The sequence below is a fragment of the Tursiops truncatus genome, chromosome 21 (genome assembly GCF_011762595.2).
Source record: "Tursiops truncatus isolate mTurTru1 chromosome 21, mTurTru1.mat.Y, whole genome shotgun sequence".
NCBI lineage: Eukaryota > Metazoa > Chordata > Mammalia > Artiodactyla > Delphinidae > Tursiops > Tursiops truncatus.
Genome location: NC_047054.1, coordinates 32,488,919 through 32,509,611, shown reverse-complemented (window position 1 = coordinate 32,509,611; position 20,693 = coordinate 32,488,919). Strand labels below are relative to the sequence as shown.

At 38.4% G+C, this 20,693-nt stretch overlaps 1 protein-coding gene across 2 annotated transcripts in view; it reads left to right on the top strand.

The window, feature by feature from the left end:
- Positions 1-20,693, top strand: part of KAT6A (lysine acetyltransferase 6A) — a 109,821-nt gene that overhangs the window by 34,722 nt on the left and 54,406 nt on the right. For both annotated transcript variants that reach the window (XM_033848883.2, XM_033848882.2), the window contains exon 3: positions 20,400-20,508. In XM_033848883.2, the coding sequence (XP_033704774.1) occupies positions 20,400-20,508 (109 nt within the window). The remainder of the gene's footprint in view (positions 1-20,399; positions 20,509-20,693) is intronic.

The following is a 20,693-nucleotide window of genomic DNA, read 5'->3' as shown; positions in this document are numbered from 1 at the left end:
ATTTGCAAATGTGTTTTATGTTGTTAATGTTTAATATCTTTTAAGCCTTAACGCTTAATATCTTTTTCCTTATCGATAGAGGTAATGAGATAATGGCTACCTGGAATTTGAATTAATTGATTGGGGTTATGAAGTTAACAGTTCGAATCCCGATGAACCTCCTGGTCCCAGCAGAACTCTTTGCTCTATTTTGAAGTTATCTCAGCCTCAGCTTTCCTTCAGCCTCTAAAACCCTTACTTAACGTCAGGACTGTCAGCTCAGTGCCTTGCTGAATGGTCTCACACTTGTGTCACTCCTCTGGACCACTCACTCACTGTCTTACATTATTTGCTAATTCATTTATGATTACCCAATACGATTACCCTTAACTAGATTATGAGCTCCTTGAAAGTAGGAAACCCTGTTTTGTATTTAACCTGTAATTTTAGAAATTAAGAACTGAAAGAGGCTTTAGAGATAATCGTGTCAAATATTTTCATTTTACAAATGAAGAACATGACAGGCTAAGTTGCCCATTACTGGAGAACTAGGACTAGAGAACTTGGATAGCTTCCTGGCAAGCTGTCTCCTTAATTAGCTGATTTTAAAGTTTAAACTGAAGCAAGTCCTAAGCACAACTGTTGGTTGAATCTATTTTGTGTGTAAACTATGTCAGTGTACAACAAAGTTATTTATAACTACTGATTTCAACACACGATATTTCCTGTTTGTTTCTTATGACACATTCTTAGGGGCAGATTGTATTCTATTTTTGGAGATACAGCATTTGATCTTGAAAAGGCATTTTTGGTTTTAGACTGAAATAGATTGGTTTCTCAGGTTAAATAAATACTCAGGGTTTTTATTTTCATGTATTGCGTTTGGTAATAGTGACTCTTGCAATGTGTCATGGGGTTGCAGTATTCATTTATTGAAACTAATAGTGTTGAGTTTCTATGAGCTATGAATTCTGATCTCTACTTTCATATTCCAGTTCCAGTTTCAATATTATTATTGTGTACACACACATGCATGCCGGCACATACACACACACACACACACACACACACACACACACAGGAATACTAAGAACAGCATACTTCCCTACATATAGACAAGACTTTCTAGGGTATATGAACTGTCCCTTGAAATTCATTTTTATTCTCTGTAGTCATTGGCAAAGTGTACATTAGGTATTTATAAGGTAATTGTTATTAGGATGCTTTTGCTTCTCAGAAGTATTACTGGTTTATTTCTGTGGTAGCATATGCTTGTAGTGGGCATGGACCAGACCAGCTGAGGCTTTTTTGCGGACTGTGTTGTTTCCCCACAGGGTCAGAATACCTCCCCTCCTCCTTCCTTCTTCCAAGAACTGACATCAGTTTCAGAAGGGAGTCATTGCTTGTGAATCAAGACTTTAAGTATAGGCTTTCTTCTTTCCACGGGCAGCTCTGTCCTCTGCAGTTGCTCTTGGGTGGAGTGCGCGTGTGTGTGCATGTGCGCGTGCGTGTGCACCGTGTGTTTGCTTGCAGCGTTTGGATCTGTGCAGCGGCGGCACACTGGCTTTCTACACATCCTTTGTAGAGTGACAGCACGTGTGGAGGGGCTGGCAGCCTGTGAAACAGTTTTTTTGGTCTTCCTCCTCCTCTCAACCTCACTCCCTCCCTAGATCTGGTGACATTACAGAGATAAATGTGCTGGCTAGGAAAACAGCAGAAGGAATTGACTGTCTGCCAAAAATGTGCAGCATGAAGCCAAGCTGGCTGCTCAGGCTTGCTTCCTTGATCTCTTATTGTGTGTGCAGTCTGTGAGCCCAGGGCTTTCCTTGTGGAGCATTACGTCACTGTGTTCTCCACCCTCAGGACACTGCCTTTTCTTTTGACAAGCTACTGTCCTCAGGCTTCAAACTTGTTAAACACTTAAGGCTTTATTTATACTGTTACGGAGGTAATATTGAAGATGAAATATATTAGTGTCTGAAAGAGACATTTTATTTTATTTTTTTTAACATCTTCATTGGAGTATAATTGCTTTACAATTGTGTGTCAGTTTCTGCTTTATAACAAAGTGAATCAGCTATAACATACATATATCCCCATATCTCCTCCCTCTTGTGTCTCCCTCCCATCCGCCCTATCCCACCCCTCTAGGTGGTCACAAAGCACTGAGCTGATCTCCCTATGCAGCTGCTTCCCACTAGCTATCTGTTTTACATTTGGTAGTGTATATATGTCCATGCCACTCGCTCACTTTGTCACAGCTTACCCTTCCCTCTCCCTGTGTCCTCAAGTCCATTCTCTACATCTGCTTCTTTATTCCTGTCCTGCCCCTAGGTTCTTCAGAACCTTTTTTTTTTTTTAGATCCCATATATATGTGTTAGCATACGGTATTTGTTTTTCTCTTTCTGACTTACTTCACTCTATTTGACAGACTCTAGGTCCATCCACCTCACTACAAATGACTCAGTTTCATTTCCTTTTATGGCTGAGTAATATTCCATTGTATATATGTGCCACATCTTTATCCAGTCATCTTTCGATGGATGCTTAGGTTGCTTTCATGTCCTGGCTATTGTAAATAGAGCTGCAGTGAACATTGTGGTACATGACTCTTCTTGAATTATGGTTGAAAGAGACATTTTAATTTGATGTAATATCCACTTGGGCATGTGTGGGCATGTGCTCATGTGTTCTGGACAACCTTAGGGTGGTGTAGAGAAGTAAGGTCCTGGTAACTACCTGAAATTATTACATCACTTTAAAAAATCTGTTCTTCAGGGCTTCCCTGGTGGCGCAGTGGTTGAGAGTCTGCCTGCCGATGCAGGGGACACGGGTTCGTGCCCCGGTCTGGGAAGATCCCACATGCCACGGAGCGGCTGGGCCCGTGAGCCCTGGCCGCTGAGCCTGCGCGTCCGGAGCCTGTGCTCTGCAACAGGAGAGGCCACAACAGTGAGAGGCCTGCGTACTGCAAAAAAAAAAAAAAAAAAAATCTATTCTTCAGGAAGAGGCATATCGTCTCAAATGACTTCGAAGACAGTTCAGAGACGTACTCATTTTTAACTGTTGATCTTCATTGCAGATAGACATTTCTAGGACAAGTGATTTCATTTACTTTGTTGAATTAAAGAAGATAATATGAGATCTGGAAGTTTGGGGTTCTTATTTTCAAGACTACTAATGAAATTGAGTATCTAGATTGTGTAAAATGTGTCAGTGATTTTAGAGAAAAAAATTAGCTTTTTGTTCTTTTCCATAGTTTGGTGAGACTGTTTAAATCCATGTCTAAAGAAAATGGTTTTAGCTATTAATTAAAGATTTATATAGTCCTTTAAAAAAATAAGATGAGGTCCTACTTTTTATCATTTTAGAAAAGCATTATTTTAAATAGGTTCATTTGGGTGCCTTTAACCATAGTATTTTCATTGTATTTGTTCCTTATCATGTGTTACCCTGTATTGTAATGTATTTTTAATGTGTATGTTCTGGTTTTACAACTAGATTGTGAGACCCAGAAGCAGGGAACTAGTTTTGTTACACCTTGTTTCTCCAGCATCGAATTTGGTGTCCTTATGCATAATAGATGGTACGGACAATAGTATGTAGAGGTAACATTGAAGATGAGAATTGTGTGAGGTGATTTTACTAGCTGACTGTCTAAGTCAGCTAAGGCTTCCATTGAAGAATACCATAGACTGGGTGGCTTAAAAAATAGAAATTTCTTTTCTCACAGTTCTGGAGGCTGAAGTCTGAGATCAAGGTGCCAGCAGGGTTGGTTTCTCCTGAGGCCTCTCTCCCTGGCTTGCAGATGGCCACCTTCTTGCTGTGTCTCACATGGCCTTTCCTCTGGGCACACCGCCCTGGTGTCTCTTCCTGCTCTTACAACACACCAGACCTCTATGATTAGGGACCCACTCTTGTAACCTCACTTAACTTTACCTCCTTAAGAGTCCTATCTCCAGATACAGGTGTCCCATTGAGGGTTAGAGTTTAACATATGAATCCTGGAGGGATACAGTTCAGTCCAGAACACTGGCCTGAAGATAGATATGCCAAGTTATTAAGGTATGAGATAACACACTTTGCTGTACACCTGTAACTAACACATCATTGTTAGTCAACTATACTCCAGTATAAAATAAAAACTAAAAAAAAAAAGGTATGAGATAACATACCAAGTCAAGATATAGTCAGAAAAACAGAAACCCTGAGAGAATGCAGGATAGGGCATTGATAAAGCAGATGTTGGAGAACTGAAAAGCACAGTGGGAACACTGAAGATGATAACTTCCATAAGCAGCTACCACTCCTAAGGCTGGGATAACAAAACAAAAGGAAGAGATTTGGATTATTAGAACCTAGAAACTTGGAGGAGGGGCCCCATGGAGCTGGAGTTCAGACCTATGAGGAGGGCCCACTGCTTGGTTGCTTTTAAAAGCTTGGAGAGGGCTTCGCTGCTGGTGCAGTGGTTAAGAATCTGCCTGCCAGTGCAGGGGACACGGGTTCGAGCCCTAGTCCGGGAAGATCCCCCATGCCTCGGAGCAGCTAAGCCTGTGCGCCACAACTACTGAGCCTGTGCTCTAGACCCCGTGAGCCACAGCTCCTGAAGCTCACTTGCCTAGACCCCTGCAACAAAAGCAGCCACCACAATGAGAAGCCTGCACACCACAACAAAGAGTAGCCCCCGCTCGCCCCAACTAGAGAAAGCCTGCACAGAGCAATGAAGACCCAACACAGCCAAAAATAAATAAATAAAATAAATTTATAAAAAATAAAAGCTTGGAGAGGTGCCCGACAGAGTTGGGGTGCAGACCTCCCAAGAGGATAGACGATATACATTGTCCTGCTGCTGATGAGGCTGATCCTGAGAGAGCTGGAAGAAGCTGAAGACGGCAGATGACTGTTGCTGCTGGGAAAGGACCAATGCTAGGATGGCATTGGCAGGAACAGGAGACAGACCAGAAGGAGCAAGTCCACTCTTTTGTCTTTACCTTCTGGTCTCCCTCTAGCACCCTGACTGGTGGAGCCTAATGGGAAGGCAGCTGAGCAAGGAGAAACGAAGTGTGCATTCTGAGCGCAGCATCACAAAGCAGCCTAAGGGTGAGATTGGAATTGAGAGACAACAGCTTTCTAGCTGGCACAGGTACTACTGGTGGAGTCAGCTTCTCTCAAATTCAGTTGGCAGCATGTGTCAGAAATCTTAGAAATGTGCACCCCTTTGACCCAGCAATTCCAGTTCAAGAAATATATCCTAAAAAAAAAAATATATATATATATATATATATATATATATATATATATATCCTAAGGAAGTAATCCCAAAGGTGAGCAAAGATGTATGTACAAGGATATTTGATTACAGTATTGGATATAATAAAATATTAGAAGCATTAGATGTTCATGTATATGGGATTGGTTAGATTATCTTAAAACATGTAATGAATGTTATATAGGCATTAGAAAGATGATGTTGATTTAGATTTGTTGTGGAAATAAATTTAACAAAAAGCAGATTGTACGTCATATGTAATATGAGCCTATTTATGTCTTTTGTTTAAAAAAAACCTGTATATATAGGGAAAGCTGAGAACAATGTACATGAAAAGAGGCAGCACAGTGTCAGGTTGAAGAGTGTGGGCCCTGAAGCCAGTATGCCTGGGGTTTGTATAATATCTGGCTCTGCCCCTTTTTATGACCGAGGATACGTTAATCTTTCTAGGGATCTGTTTTCTCATCTGGAAAATGGTGATAATAGTACCTACCCCATAGGGTGGTTGTTAGGTGTAAAAGTGTTAGTACTATAAAGTATATATGACAGTGTTTTGGTTGCTCAGTAAATGGTAGGTACTGTAGGGGAGGAAGAGAAAGACTAGGGAGAATTTAACTGTCTCTTCTCTCTTTCTTAGCTAATTTTTAAAATGAGAATATAATGATTTTATTATTAGGGTAAACAATAAAGTTTTCTATTAAAACTTTATTATTTCTATTAAAAGTTTTCTAGTTTCTATTAAAACTAAAAATGAGGAAGCTGACAAATATATAATAAGTATTCTTGTTTACTTCTGGAAGTCCTAGAACCCCAGGGTGCTTTGTATGTAGGAGAGCATTTCCCACTGCAGCCTCCATGCTGAGGCTGGTCTCCTAACAGCCTCCTTCCTCCTGTGGGGCAGGTTTACTCAGATACCCAGGGACAACCTTCTGACTGGGCTCCTTGAGTGGGCTCTCTTACCTCTGCCCTGCTCTGTGAGGAAACAAACTGAAGTTCCCTCACTTTTTTTTTTTAATTACTGAAAAATCGCTCACTTCTGTTTTTCATGTGGAGTACAAGTTTCAACATCTTTATTGTAGCATGGAAACAGTCTTAGAACTGAGTGTTACACAGTTCTTCAAAGTCCTTTTACCGGCCACCTCTTTATCCACATTCCAGCCGCCTTCCACATTTCTTTTTTTTTTTTTTTTTTTTTTGCGGTACGCAGGCCTCTCACTGCTGTGGCCTCTCCCCTTGCGGAGCACAGGCTCCGGATGCGCAGGCTCAGTGGCCAGGGCTCACGGGCCCAGCCGCTCCGTGGCATGTGGGATCCTCCCGGACCGGGGCACGAACCCATGTCCCCTGCATTGGCAGGCAGACTCTCAACCACTGTGTCACCAGGGAAGCCCCCTCCACATTTCTTGACCCTCTCTCAATACCCTCTCTTGGTTTTTTAGGCAGACAGTTTGCCTTCCTCGTTTACCAAGACCCTAATGTGCTGTGCTGAAACAGAAGGGCTCTTTAGCCTTTTAGTTACAATTAGGAACCTGCTGTGGCTTCTACATTTTTGTTTTCCTTACCCGCTCCTTAATCATTCCCTCAGAGTAGGAAAAAGGGGTAAAAGATTGATTCCTTTTTTTTTTTTAACTTAGTTATTTTTGGCTGCACCAGGTGGTTTGCGGGATCTTAGTTCCCTGACCAGGGATTGAACGCAGGCCCACGTCAGTGAAAGCGCCGTGTCTTAACCACTGGACTGCCAGGGAATTCCCAAAGATTGATTTCTTACTGCTGCGAATAATGCTTCTCTTTGAAGAAGGCAGGAGAGGATGACTGGTCAGCTTTAGTTTTAAGTATGTAAGTTTAAATCCTGCCACACCATATTATTAGTGAATGGTATCACTGTTTACCAATAATGGAAACTCAACCTTTCCCATCTGTAAGGTCTTTCTTTCTTTTAAAAAATTATTTTATTTTTAGGTTGTTTACTTGAGTGACTTAGTTGAAGCTGTTGACTAGAGTTAATACTCTAATGAATAGATTCAGACTTATCTACCTGACTGAATAACTTAATTACTTTACTAGTCATGTATAGCCTTTGACAATGTTTTTTATCTTTGGTAAAATTAGTATATAATGTTTTTTTGAAGATCCCTTCCAATTCCAAACACCGTGATTCTGGTAGTAGCAGAGCACTACCTGTTCTGTCAGATATGTGTCAGTTATTATTTTTGGTAAGGACTTGAGGAAATGATGCTTTTTGCCAATTTGTTTAAGTGCTACTTGTTTTAGACCTTAGTTTGGCCAGAATAAATGCCTATAATTGCAGTCTCTTAAAAATGTAAGGGAACACAAAAGTCTTGTTGAACATCTTGTGTCGTGTAAACCATCACTTCTGTATATTTTTAGCATAGAAAATATTCTTTTGCTAATACTGTTATACTCAGGTACCACTAAAGTTTTTTTTAAGTGCTAAATGTGTGTGTGCAGAAAGACTTAAAAACTTAATGCAGTCTTGCAAATAAATAACATATATAGAAAATCTGTAAGCCCATGGAAAATTTTTATCACCATGCCTTTTTGGGGGTGTCAAAACAAAACAAACATTTGCCCTGACTTAAAAAGTGGTGGTCATTTAACAAAGGTAAACTTTGAAGGATAGATACAGTTTTGAAAAGGAATATAAGAAGTCAGAGTTTTTAGGTGCTTGTTATGTTTGAGTTACACACCCAATAACTTTATCTCATTTTATCTTCGTGATAACTTGAAAGGTAGGTATGTTGTACCGTTTTACACCAAAATGTTAAGTAACTTGGCCAAAGTGATGCCGTAGTAGGAGCCCAGTCTGTCCCTAAGCTGTACTGAGTTGATTCTTAGAGGCAGGGATACAAAGGACTTTGAGGGATGGGGTAAAATAACCTGGAGAAAGAGCATTAAGTATGATCTTTGAAGACAAGTGAGTAATTGGAAGTAGAGGAAGATAGTGTGAGGAAGGTAGTTTGGTGTATGGTGGAGGGAATGGAATACCAGCCGGCAGGAGTTGGTATGTGTTGTGTAAGTTTTGAGCCAGGCGAGTAACTGGATGAAAAAAAGTATTTTAGGGGGATTAATCTGGTAGTAGTGTGCAGAAACAAAGAGTAGAGAGAGTCAGTCCGTGTAGAAGATTGTATATGGTGATATGACTGTGAATTAGGGGAGAGCCATAGGTATAGAAAAGAAACTGAAATAGGAAGGAAAGGCCCACAAAGGAAAGGAGAGGCAGTAATAACTTGGCAGTATCATATTTGGGTGAACGAGGAAATTGATACATAGTGATATATCTGACAAACTGAAAGTGGAGCTTTCAAATAACTGATGAATATGTGAAAGAAAGACAACTCTTTACTGTTTCTTAGCATAGAATTTAAATCCAGCAAATAAGCATATTATCATTTTTGATGTCACCTCTGATTAAGAAATAGAAAATTGTTATAGTATCTTGACAGATGATTACTTTCTCATCTAAATGTACAGTAATCTGTATACATAGTAAAAGTGTAAATTGAAATTGATTGTTACTGATCTCATTATATCAGTAATGTATTTTCTTTCACCAGTGATCTTGTTATGGTATCTAAGTGTAGAAGTTATTGAATGAACTCATAATAATAAAAGAACTCAATTTAGTACCCCTATTAAAGCTTTGTAATGGCTAATGGATTATGTTGGAACTGATTAAAATTATGCAAGATTACCTTATTGTAGACTGTAAATAGTAGAAAATGGACTCTTTTCCAGGCCATTCATGTTGTTTTATTATTATATATCTTTTATGACTGTATGCTGTTGAGGAAAAGATTATCCTAAAAGAATGTTTAATAAGCAGCCACAGAGTACTTAATAGCCTATGAGGTGCTGAAGAATTTAAAGAGATTAAATCCTACCCAAGTTATGTCTCCCCTGAAGGTTATCGATTCTTGGAGGAAAGGCTTTGAGGAAGTAGCTAATAAACCTATTTGGAGCTAAGCATGATTTTGTTGTATTTTAATTTCAGCAAGTGCTTAGTACATACTGTGTACAGGCACTTAACGAGATGAATTAAGAGGTCTAGGGTGATTTCTGCTTACCTAGGGTTGTCTTTCTGGAAAAGATGAAGGCAGATTGGATTCTAAGCTGTTGGAAAGGATTTGGAAGGAGCATGAGTTCACCCAAGGCCGTTGGTAGTGAAGGAATGAAGAACTGGGTGAAACCGAGAGGAGGACTTGCCTGACTGGAAGAGGGACAGTGTATGTTAGAATGTCCAGCTTTTTCAACAGTGTATAAATGCCTTCCAACAACGCATTGATTTCCTAAAGTGAACTGTTATGGGCAGTTTGCTTCTCTTCTAATATTGGAAAAAACGAATCGTGCAAACATCCTCTCAAAAGGCTTGCTTTTGAATTTTTTTTTTTGTGTGTGTAAGTGGTTAATGTGAAAAGTGAAACCAATTTAATTGGTTTCTAATTATTTTGTGTGGATTTTTTGTATTTACTGACATTTATAAGTGCTTTAAAAATGTGAGTCCTGATTCTTTTTTTGTCTTCTCAAATTTTTATGTTACATTACAGTGCTTACCAAACAGTAGTATTTACCAGACTTCTTATGCTTTGGATAGTATTTTGAAAAGGTAGCAATATTTGCTTTCCGTGTGCTCTGTCACTGAGCAACATTTTGGTTTCCTTCACTATACCATACCTAAGAATAGTTCAGTTTTCGTCTTTTCTAAGCTAAGACTTACCTCCTCTTTATCCTTTGGGTACTTATTATATATAATAGAGCCATTTTTTTAGCTTTATTATATATAACAGTACTTCAGCAGTAGATATTATCAACTAATAAATGATATCTCTGCTGAAAGTTATTTAAATTTCAAGTTGTGTGAAATAAATATCCATTGAAGAAAGTTAATTTGCAGTTAAATTTATTTTACTTGATTATAATTGCAGTAGAAGAAACAGGATAAACAAATAGATCTGAACCACTAGAAAAATTCAAAGAGGTAGGTGAGGGCTGTGGTTTTAGGAAAAGTTAAATGTAAGGAAGAGAAATTCAGTGGGTAGATTTGAGAGGAGCTTATGATGGTTCAGAAACTGGCTGGATCACACAGTGGTCAGAAAGAGGTTTCAGCTTGAGACTGGTGCTTGATTGATAGACTTTTATTCTTAGACTTGTTTTACAAGAAAATTGTTAAGGCATAAGGGTGAGCTATTTTTATGTAATTGGATGAAAAGGTAACCAACTTTGGTGTAGGTACAGTGAGAATAAAATGCCTAATGGTTAAATTTAATAACCATAATTTGTTATTAGTAATTAAAAACGTTTTCATTTTGGGGAGAGTTAAAACTATATTTCTAAGTCTTAATTACTGCACTCAAAGTTAACATAATAAGGGGTTCCACAGGAACAGTTAAAAGATACAGGTTTTCAAGATGAGGACAAATTATAATAGTTGCTTCTCACCTTTATCAATTTTGACCTTATTACTTCAATCATCTGACTTGTGAGAATATGAAAAATCATAGCACTTAATTTTTTTATTTTTTATTGTAAAATTTACATAAAATTTATTTTAAACATTTTTTAGTGTACAATTCAGTGGCATTGAGTATATTAACAGTGTTTTATTTTAAAAAATGTTTATTTATTTATGGCTGCGTTGGGTCTTTGTTGCTGCTCATGGGCTTTCTTTAGTTGCAGCGAGCGGGGGCTGCTCTTTGTTGCGGTGCGTGGGGTTCTCATTGTGGTGGCTTCTCTTGTTGTGGAGCATGGGCTCTAGGCACGTGGGCTTCAGTAGTTGTGGCATGCGGGCTCAGTAGTTGTGGCTCGCGGGCTCTAGAGTGCAGGCTCAGTAGTTGTGGCGCACGGGCTTAGTTGCTCTACGGCATGCGGGATCTTCCCGGACCAGGGATTGAACCCGTGTCCCCTGAATTGGCAGGCGGATTCTTAACCACTGCGCCACCAGGGAATTCCCTTCACAGTGTTTTAAAGCCATCACCACTATCCATTTCCAGAACTTTTTCATCATCTTAAGTATGTACTCATTAAACAGTGACTCCCCATTCTCCCCTTCTTCCCAGCTTCTGGTAACCTCTATTCTACTTTCTGTATGAATTTAACCACTCTAGGTACCCCATATAAGTAGAATCATACAATATTTTTCCTTTTTGTGATTTGCCACTTGATTTTTTAAAAAATGAGTTGCAACAATTATAGTTGAACATTAAGTTTTTTATATAATGTTTTTATAGTGCTTTATAGATATTTCGTATTTAAGTCTAAGAACGATATGACCATTATTATTGCTTAATGCATGTTTGAGTATTATAGGGAGTCTTATATGAATTACGTACTTCTTTCATACTCTTAACATTGGCTCTGCTAACTTGTCTCAATCATTTCTAGTGGTCATAAAACGAGAATTTGTAGCTTTTAAGAAGTCACAAATCTTTATTGCCTGATAGTCTGTGACAGGATCTCTTAGAGGTTTCTGAAATCATAAGTCTAAGTGCAGGGTTTTTTTCCTTGAAAATTCGGGTGGTCACAATTCCAGAATTTATCATTCAGGTCAGTCTTGAAAGAAATAATTGCAACAAAACAGATTCTTGATTATCCTTTATGTCAGTGTTTAAGAACAGAGACAACATAAAGGTGGATTTGAGGTCCTCAGAAGATATTAGAAGATGAAGACAGTGACAGGTATATAGTGGATTAAAAAATTAACGTCAAGTCTGGGAAAAATTAAAATTGGACTTTAATAAAGATGGGAATATCTCAGATAATGTGTCTCAGCATTTAGAAAATGTCATTATATTTAAGATTGTCTAAATGATTGTGTCCAAAATTTATTTTCTTTCATGGCGTAACCTCATGTAATAGAGATCATTGGGCAAAATTTTTGCTGTTCTTTTTTTAATCAAAGTTATTTCCAAAAACTCAAGTCAGAATGCTACTCAACCATCTGTCTACTAATGGGAGCATCTACTGTGTATTTGGCTCAGTGCTGCCATCCAGTGATTATTGTGGAGATCTCAACGTGGTGCTTAAGGCAGCCTAGGGCAACCCATGACACAGGGTACAATTTAAGTGCCTCCTGCCACAAATCTCCCCCTACTTTTGAGAAATTGAATGGCAGTAGGTTGCTGTGACCGAAATCTTACTTAGTTATTGAGGTCATGAAATCACTTGGTGAGATTACTTTGAAACAGTAGAGCATTTTTATATTATTAAGATTATTATTGAGCTGTGCATAGCTTCATCAGGCTCATAACCAACTCATAGTTCTTTCTGAGATACTGTTTTTCTTATTATTACCAGTTTTTCAAGGTACTTTGATTAATGTATTGAACACTTCTCAAATGCATATTACATGCTAGGCACTGTTCTTAGTACTAGGAATACAGTCCTCAACAAACAGAAGTCAGAGTCTTCATGGAGTTTACATTTAGTGGGGGACAAATGATAAGATACACATACACACACAATATTTTAATTAGTGAAAAGAGTTAAGAAGAAAAAATAAAGGCAGGGGTTTATGAATTATTGTAGCTGGTGAGTTGCTTTGAATTGTTGGAGTGGCCACAGAAAGCCTTACTGAGAAGGTGACTTTTGCGTAGAGGAAGGATCTAGGGAAGAGCATTCCAGATAGAAGGAAAGCAAATGCAAAGGCCTGGAACAGTTGACTTGTAAAGAAAGAGCAAGCAAGGGGGCTGGAGTAGAAAGTGAGAGGGAGAGAGCAATAAGAGATTAGGTCAGAGAGGCCACTGTGGGCTTGTGTGCGGGGGTACAGATCACATGGGGCCTTTAAGCTGGAAGTGCTTGGGCTGGATGGAGAGTTTGGGGCACCAAGCGACTGTTCTGATTTACCTTCTAACAGGCTCACTCTGGCTTCTGTGTTCAATGGTGTGTAAAGTCATTTGCTACAATTTTTTTTCTTGTTTTATTAGCTGTAGGAGTAGGTTTACTTTATATAGATATGAGAATAATCAGATATAAGGACTACGTTTGGACAGTTCTGGGAACAAGTGATTATATTGCATATTGTGTATCTCTATACATATTTTAAAAGACTTTACTCATGGATTATCAATTGTTCTTATTTTATCTTTGTGATACAGGATAATTGAAATCAGCTGGTAAGAGTTTTACTTGGAAAATGTTATGAATATCACTACCCCAGTACATTTCAGGTTCAAATCTTACAGTGAGCACAATGTAGTGTTAGCTTTTCTCACTGATTTTCATGCTCAGTGATATTTTGGGAATGAGAATGATCTGGAGTTGTAAGTTTTTACGCACTTCACGATATGGTTAGGCATATGCTAAAACAAATCACACAGTTAACTGATTAGCAGTTCTATTTGATCAACACAGAAAACCTCAGGTTTATTTTGTAACCTAGATGATTTATTTAAACCACTTTTTTGCTTCTAGTTCATCAGCTAAAATGACTCATCCTCAAAGTACTGTTACTCTTTCCCAAATTGCACTTAAAAAATGCCCTGAAAATAATTTTTTTTAAAACCCTGAAATTATCAATTAGTTAAAATATCACGATCACTGTTGGTAATAGTATTTCTTTATGGATTCAGTTTTGTTTTGGTAGCTGAAATATTTATTATTTTTATGCTTGGTCCTATGATGTCAAAGAATAAACATCTTCATTGTACAGTGTTTAGTTCAAGGAAATTATGGCTGTACTGCCATGTGTTACTGAAAAGTATCTGTCTGTATAAAATTTGAGTCTGTTTGGACCAATGTCTTTAATTGACTTAACAAATTGCTTTCCAGCCTGTCGTATTTTCACACTGTAAATACCAATACTGTTTAAACTTTTTATTGCTGATAATAATCGAATTGTTTTGTGTAGGGAGTAGGCAAGGTCTAAGACTGTTGTTGTTTGATAAGTACCAGAATAACTGAGTTACACTGCCTGCACAGCTCCAAGTTAACCATGCAGCCAGTGTGTCTAAATCACTGCCCACCCCTTTCCCCCAACTTTAATGAAAGACTTGAATGAACTCAATTATTTTGTTTGAGGTAGACAAAATCTAGTAATATGGAGCAGTGATCATATATTAAAAATATTAACGGCAGAAATATTACAGGGAACATACAGGAACATATGGGGATAGTTTTGGTAAAGATTTCTTAGGTATGATTTTAAATAACATTTCTGCCATTAAGAACTTTATTGTCTGGTTCTAGATGACAAAGATATATGCTTGAAGACACAGATTACTGCATAGTTTTACTTTTTTAAGACTATATTTCCTATACTGAAGAATAGCAATTTGTTTTTCAGACTTCCTCTTTTCTTCATCCTTGCATGTTTGCTTCCTTAAGTATGATCTAATCTATCCCTCAGAAGTAGCAGCAGATTAACTTAATATCTGTTAATTATGTTAACTAAATTTGAGTTATGATACTGTTCCTGCTCTGCCCTGTAGCTTCTTATTGTAACATAGGTTTCTCCAGCTCCACGATTGCAGGTTATACAGGATTCTTTATCTGAACCCAGCTTTGTTTCTTTTTTAGCCAGACTGCTGAAGAGATACACTGCACTTTATGTGAAAGTGGAACCACTAGTCTGCCAGTAGCAGATCCTTACATTGGACTGTGTCCATATCTTCCTAGTGGAGCTACTTTTCCATACTCTTATCCCTATTTTAAAAAGAGGGTGGGTAGGGAGAGACCCAGGAAGACAAGTTGATACACAATCCTTGATCTTTACCACTTCTCAGATGATTGTTGTTCTCTTATGGAACAAGTTCTGACATGAAGTTCTTCCCACCATGAGCTCTGATTGTGTGTGTGTGCGGGCGGGTGGTGGGGAGAGCTGTCATTTACCAATATTCTTTTCTCTAAAACTTAAAGTTTTTGCAGAACTTTCCTATCTTGGGCACAGTTGTCATTTTCACTTAGTTGAACACATGTATATGATTCTTCTAAGATCATGCTTTCCCAGCTTTTTGACTTCTTTTATTGTCTTCAGTTTTACTTTCTTCTGCTTTCAACTGGAATGTAAAACTCTTTGAAAGTGGGAGCTTTGTCTTTCTCACCATTGTATCCTCAATTGTCTAGAATAGTGTTTACTAAATGTTAAAGAATTCATGCACATTTGCCATTTGGGGTTTTCTTTATTAGCAAGAACTTCATACGTAGGAAATCAGAAACTCTAACACTCCTCTGCTAACCACAATCTTTAGTTTTTCTACTTTTCTGTTTCTTTTACTTTCTACTGGACCTTTATTTCCATTTGATCAGGATTCCTATTGGTCCTTAACTCAGACTTTCAGTTTGTCAGGCCCTGTTCTGCTTATGATGTCCAGCCTTAACTTTGTGGCCCACTGTTGTAGAAATATTTGCATTTGCATTCTGGGGAATTCCCACCCTTTAGCTTATCTTGTCTATCTACAGTTCTCTGATTTTGTGAGTCCAAGGCTTCAGAGGTATTAAGGAAAGTTGTACAACCTTCTTGATTGGAAATACTACACATTGATTCTCTATCTTAGCTTTGTGGTTAGGGCTGATTGACAGTTTTATTTTCCATCACGAAGTGATTCCCTGTCACTTTCCACACAGATTTTCAGACTTTTCTGCTCTGTAAATGCCCAAACCCATACCTATCTACTTCTCTAAGCAAAAACATAGCCTTCTATTTTAGTGAAAATATAGAGGCCACTTTGTAGGGATTTCATCAGCTTTTCTCTTCTGTATTTCAAATTTATTCTATGTTAATACATACTTTGCTGATTCTGTCTTGCCTGAGGAATGTGTGTCCATTTCCATTTTGATAGGAGGTTTTTCTGTTGTTGCTGTTATCTCTGTTCTTAAACCCAGCCAGTCTCACCTCTCAGTTTTCTCTGTCAGTTATCACTTTCTCATGGTCTGTCTAGCCAATCGCTGTCCCACTTATAGCAGGTGATTTTATTTCCTATTTTCCAGAAATAATGAGGCTATTGAAAGTGAACATCCTCGACTTTTCCCTGTTCCCACCATCCCACCTGCAAGCAGTATGCATCTACACCATTCTGTCTGCGAAGGCCAGTCCCTTTACCTGTGCTTACAAATCCATCCTCTTTTCTAAGCCAGTGTTTTCCAATAGAACTTTGTGTAATGATGAAATAGTTCTGTATTTTTGCTGTCCAAAACTGTAGTCAGTAGCCACATGTGACTCTTGGGCAATTTAAATGTAGCTGGTATGACTGAGGGATTAAATTAGTTTTATTTTAAATTTAAATAGCCACATGTTGTAGTGCCTGCCATGTTGAACAGTGTAGCCTAATCCTTACTACATAATATGTTCCTGTTATTTCTTGTTTCTTGAATCTCTTGGACCATGTGTGTCTTCTCTTCCACATTTAAATAGGTTTAGTCTTTCTCATTTGAAATAACTAGAACACATCAAAACCCTTTGTCATTTCCTTTTAGCTATCTCCTGTCTACTCTCCGTCCCTGCATGGCAGCTTGTTGGTTCCTATGACTTCAGTTCTTATCCTGTCACTGAGAAGGGCTCTGTCTTAGTGAGGTCTCCAGCTATTTCTCAGTTGTAGAATCCAGTAGTTACTTTATCTTCCCAACATTGATTTTTGATTGCTCTCTGCTTCTTGAAATTCTTGTGTCATCACTTCTCTTGGTTCTGTTTTGTCTTGGTCCTTTCTGGCCTGCTTTTCCTCTGATGCTTCTAAATGTTGCTGCTCTTCTATCCCGACTTTGTCTCACTTCTCTACTCCCCTCCCTTTACTGTCTACCCCTTCCACCTACTCCACTTACCTCCACCCTCTCACTGGGCATTGTCAGTTATCACCTGCACACTCATGTCTTTTGAATCTATCTCTAGCCTCTTTTCTAAGTTCCAAACTTCACTGTCTAAATCACCATCGGTATTTCTTTCAGAATATTCCAGAGGTACCACAGTCCTCCTCAATAGATGTTCATAATTAAATTTAACTTTCTAATTAAAATATATATTCAGAAAAGTACACAGATTGTAAGTGTATGCCTTAATTCCTAATTAAGATCCATGAAACCATCATCCAGGTCAAGAAAAGTAACATTATTTATACCTCAGAAGCCCCTCTCCAATTCATTACCTCTTTCTTTCTCCCTAAAGGTATAATCACTATCCTGACTTACAATAATATAGAACTATTTTTGAACTTTATATAAATAAAATGATATATTATGTATTCTTCTGGGTCTATTCTTTCATTTGCTGTTGTTTGTGATATGTTGACTGTAATTTATTTTCATTACTGTTTAATGGTCTACTGTAGCAGGATATAACATAATTTATTTGTGTAACCATTCATTGATAGTTATTTGGGTAGTTTTTATTTGAGTAGATTTTGGTGTTATGAATAATGCTGCTCTGCTCATTTTTGTGTATGCTTTATTATATATTGTGTGTATGTACTTCGTTTGGGTATATAGCCAGGAGTGGAAGTGCAGGATCATATGGTATGCTGTGTTTATTTTTAGTAGTTTTCAGAGTGGTTTTGTCAATTTATATTCCTATCAGCAGGGTAAGAGAGTTTCTTTTGTTCCATTTTCTTACCAATACTTACTATTGCCAGTCTTCATAATTTTAGCCATCCTTGAAGATCTGCTTCCTTGATGGCTAGTGAGGTTGAGCATCTTTTCTTATGTTTATTGGCCACTTGTATATTACATATGTATTTTCTGTTGTAAAGTACCTGTTGAAGTCTTCTGTCTGTCTTTTCCTTATTGACATGTAAGAGTTCTTTGTATATACAGTACTGGATATGAACATTTGTTGGTTAAATGTGAGTTAATATCTTCCATTCTGTGGCTTTGCCTCTTCACTTCTTTAATGGTGTCTTTCTAGTCCTTTTGCGTCCTTCTTACTGTGTTTCCTAACCCAAATCAGTTAGCCAGCAGTTCCTGCCAGTTATACCTTTAAATACCTCTTTTGTCTCTTCTCCAGTCCTTTCATCAGTGCCTTAATGCAGGCCCTTGGTACTCAGGGCCTGGATCATAGATCATATCCCTTCCCATCCATTTCCAACCACGTACAGAGTGACTTTTCTAAACTTCAAATCTTACTCATACCATTCCTCTGTTAAAATCTTCTTGTGGTGCTTAGAGGCTACAGCATAAAGCTTAAGCCTCATGACCTTGCTTCTACCTTCTTTAGAGGTTACTTCAAGTTTCTACTCCTGGATGAAGTCTTTCCCGACGTTAGTCCCTGGTTCCTTTTCATATTTCTTTTTAAAGAAAGGCTGTGGTTGTCTTTACCACAGGCCCAGTTGTTACGACAGCTTCCTGCTGTTCATCTCTCATTTCACCGCTTGGCTGAGCAGTACTGTTAGTTTGCTTGTGTTGGACATTTTTACGTTGATGTACCATCCAACTCTCTGACTAGTCTACTTCCTTTTCAGGCTTTTTCCTCTGCCAGTCCCTTAAATTTTGATGTTTTGACCTTGGCTTTCTTCTTTCCACCTGTTCTCCATGGGAGAACTCATCAACTGTGATGGCCTTACTGCCATTTTGTACGTGCAGTCAGCCCTCAAGGTATCTGCAGGGTCTGGGTTCCAGATTCAACTGATTAGGATCCACGGTTGGTTGAATTCAAGGATGTGGAACCTGCGGATATGGAGGGCTGACTGTCTGTGACTTCCAGATTTTTATTTCCAGACCACCTTTTCTCTTGAACTCCAGATCCATGGGCATTGCCCCTTTGATGTTTCTTAGGCATTTTAACCTCATTAAGTCCCAAACTAAGCTCATACCTCCCATCTCCCAAATCCATTTCTGTATGATTCTATATTTTCTTTGAACATCCCCTTCAGGTATGCCTGCCTGTCAGATACCTCTGTGAAGCCCTTCCCTGATACCACTTTTCCCTACTTGGTCACTTCTTCCTTTGTTTCCCTATCATAGTACCTGCAAACATCTGTTCTCCCCTGTAGACTAAAAGCATCTTGAGGGGTTTGTATCACTGTCCTGCACAATGCTTAGCATATGTAGTTGAGAGGTGAATGAGAGTACCTCCAACTAAACACACCTGAAATCAGATTCATCATCCCTTTGCTTTCCTCCTGGTTTTCTTCTTTAAAATGACTCACCTTTCACAGTTGATGACATTCCCATCTTTTCAGTTAAGTTAGTCATGTTTAATTCCTATTCTATCACTTCCACAACTAGCTGGTTTCTGAGTCCATAGCTATGTTTTCCTATTCCTTTCCCTTAGCTTTGGTTCAACTTCTTATCTTGTCTTCACCAGACTGTTGCAATCACTGTTTAATTGTTCTACTTATCTTTAGGTTTTCCCCAGTTTGTCTTCGTTATTGCTACTGGAATTATTTTTGTCAAATACAGTTGATCATCTTTTGGTTCAGTAACCTGTTCGTCTTTTCTTCAGGATAAAGTCCAACTTCTTTATAAGACATTCAGTGGCAGTCTTAAAGAAGTGGTCTAGTCTTCCTCCCTCCACTCATCACGGAAGCCATATCCTTTAAGCACTAGCCTTGGCAGACTGCAAACCGAAGTTCACCTTGTTTACACTACCTGTATTGCCTTTCTCTCCATCCAGTGCTGTGGAGGAACCTAGAGACCTAGGTTTAAACCTGCTTTTAACAATTACTATCTGTTGTCCTTGGACAAGCTTCTTAAGATACCATAGCAACATGTATTAAGTACTGGCACTTAATGTGTGTTATCTTCCTCGTTCAACCCTTCTCCTCCAAACCACAGTCGCAATTTATCTTTCCCATTTGTACAGAGCTCTTACTGTTACCTTTCATTATGCTTATTAAACATCTTATTTTTCTCCTACATCACATGCCTTTTAAGGGCTGATACTATGATTTCTTGTGCTTAATTCAGTTGAAGTTTTCAATCTTAGGTAATGGATTTGCTTTGCCTAATCCACACTGTATCATTTAGTTTCTAAGTGACCAACATGATTGGGATATGATTTTTTGGACCAGACTTGTCACTATGGGGACTGTTTGTAAAGGCCCAGCCAAAGCAGCTTGGTAAAAACTCACCTACTTTGTTGGAAATTCAGGAGGGGGATACATTTGTCCTAAAATTATATGTAACTCTCGAAGGAATTTACAACTGTAATTGTAATGTCTTTATATTTATACTAAAAAAAAAGCCCAGTACCTGAGTGAATTGTGTTTTTCTTTACAGCCAGTTGCTGAACCAATCCCCATCTGTAGTTTCTGTCTTGGTACAAAAGACCAAAACCGAGAAAAGAAGCCAGAGGAACTAATCTCCTGTGCAGACTGCGGCAACAGTGGTATGTAGCCCTTGTGTCCTTGTGACAGGTGCCCTCAGGCGAGAGGATGATTGACTGGAGTTTGTACCCTTGGTCCTTAAGAAAGGAACATTTTAATTTGATTCTGGTTTTAGGTACCTGAGATGAGCTTCTAGATGAGGGAGGGATTTAAATGTATAGTTGAAATGTTTTATTCAGTTAAGTTA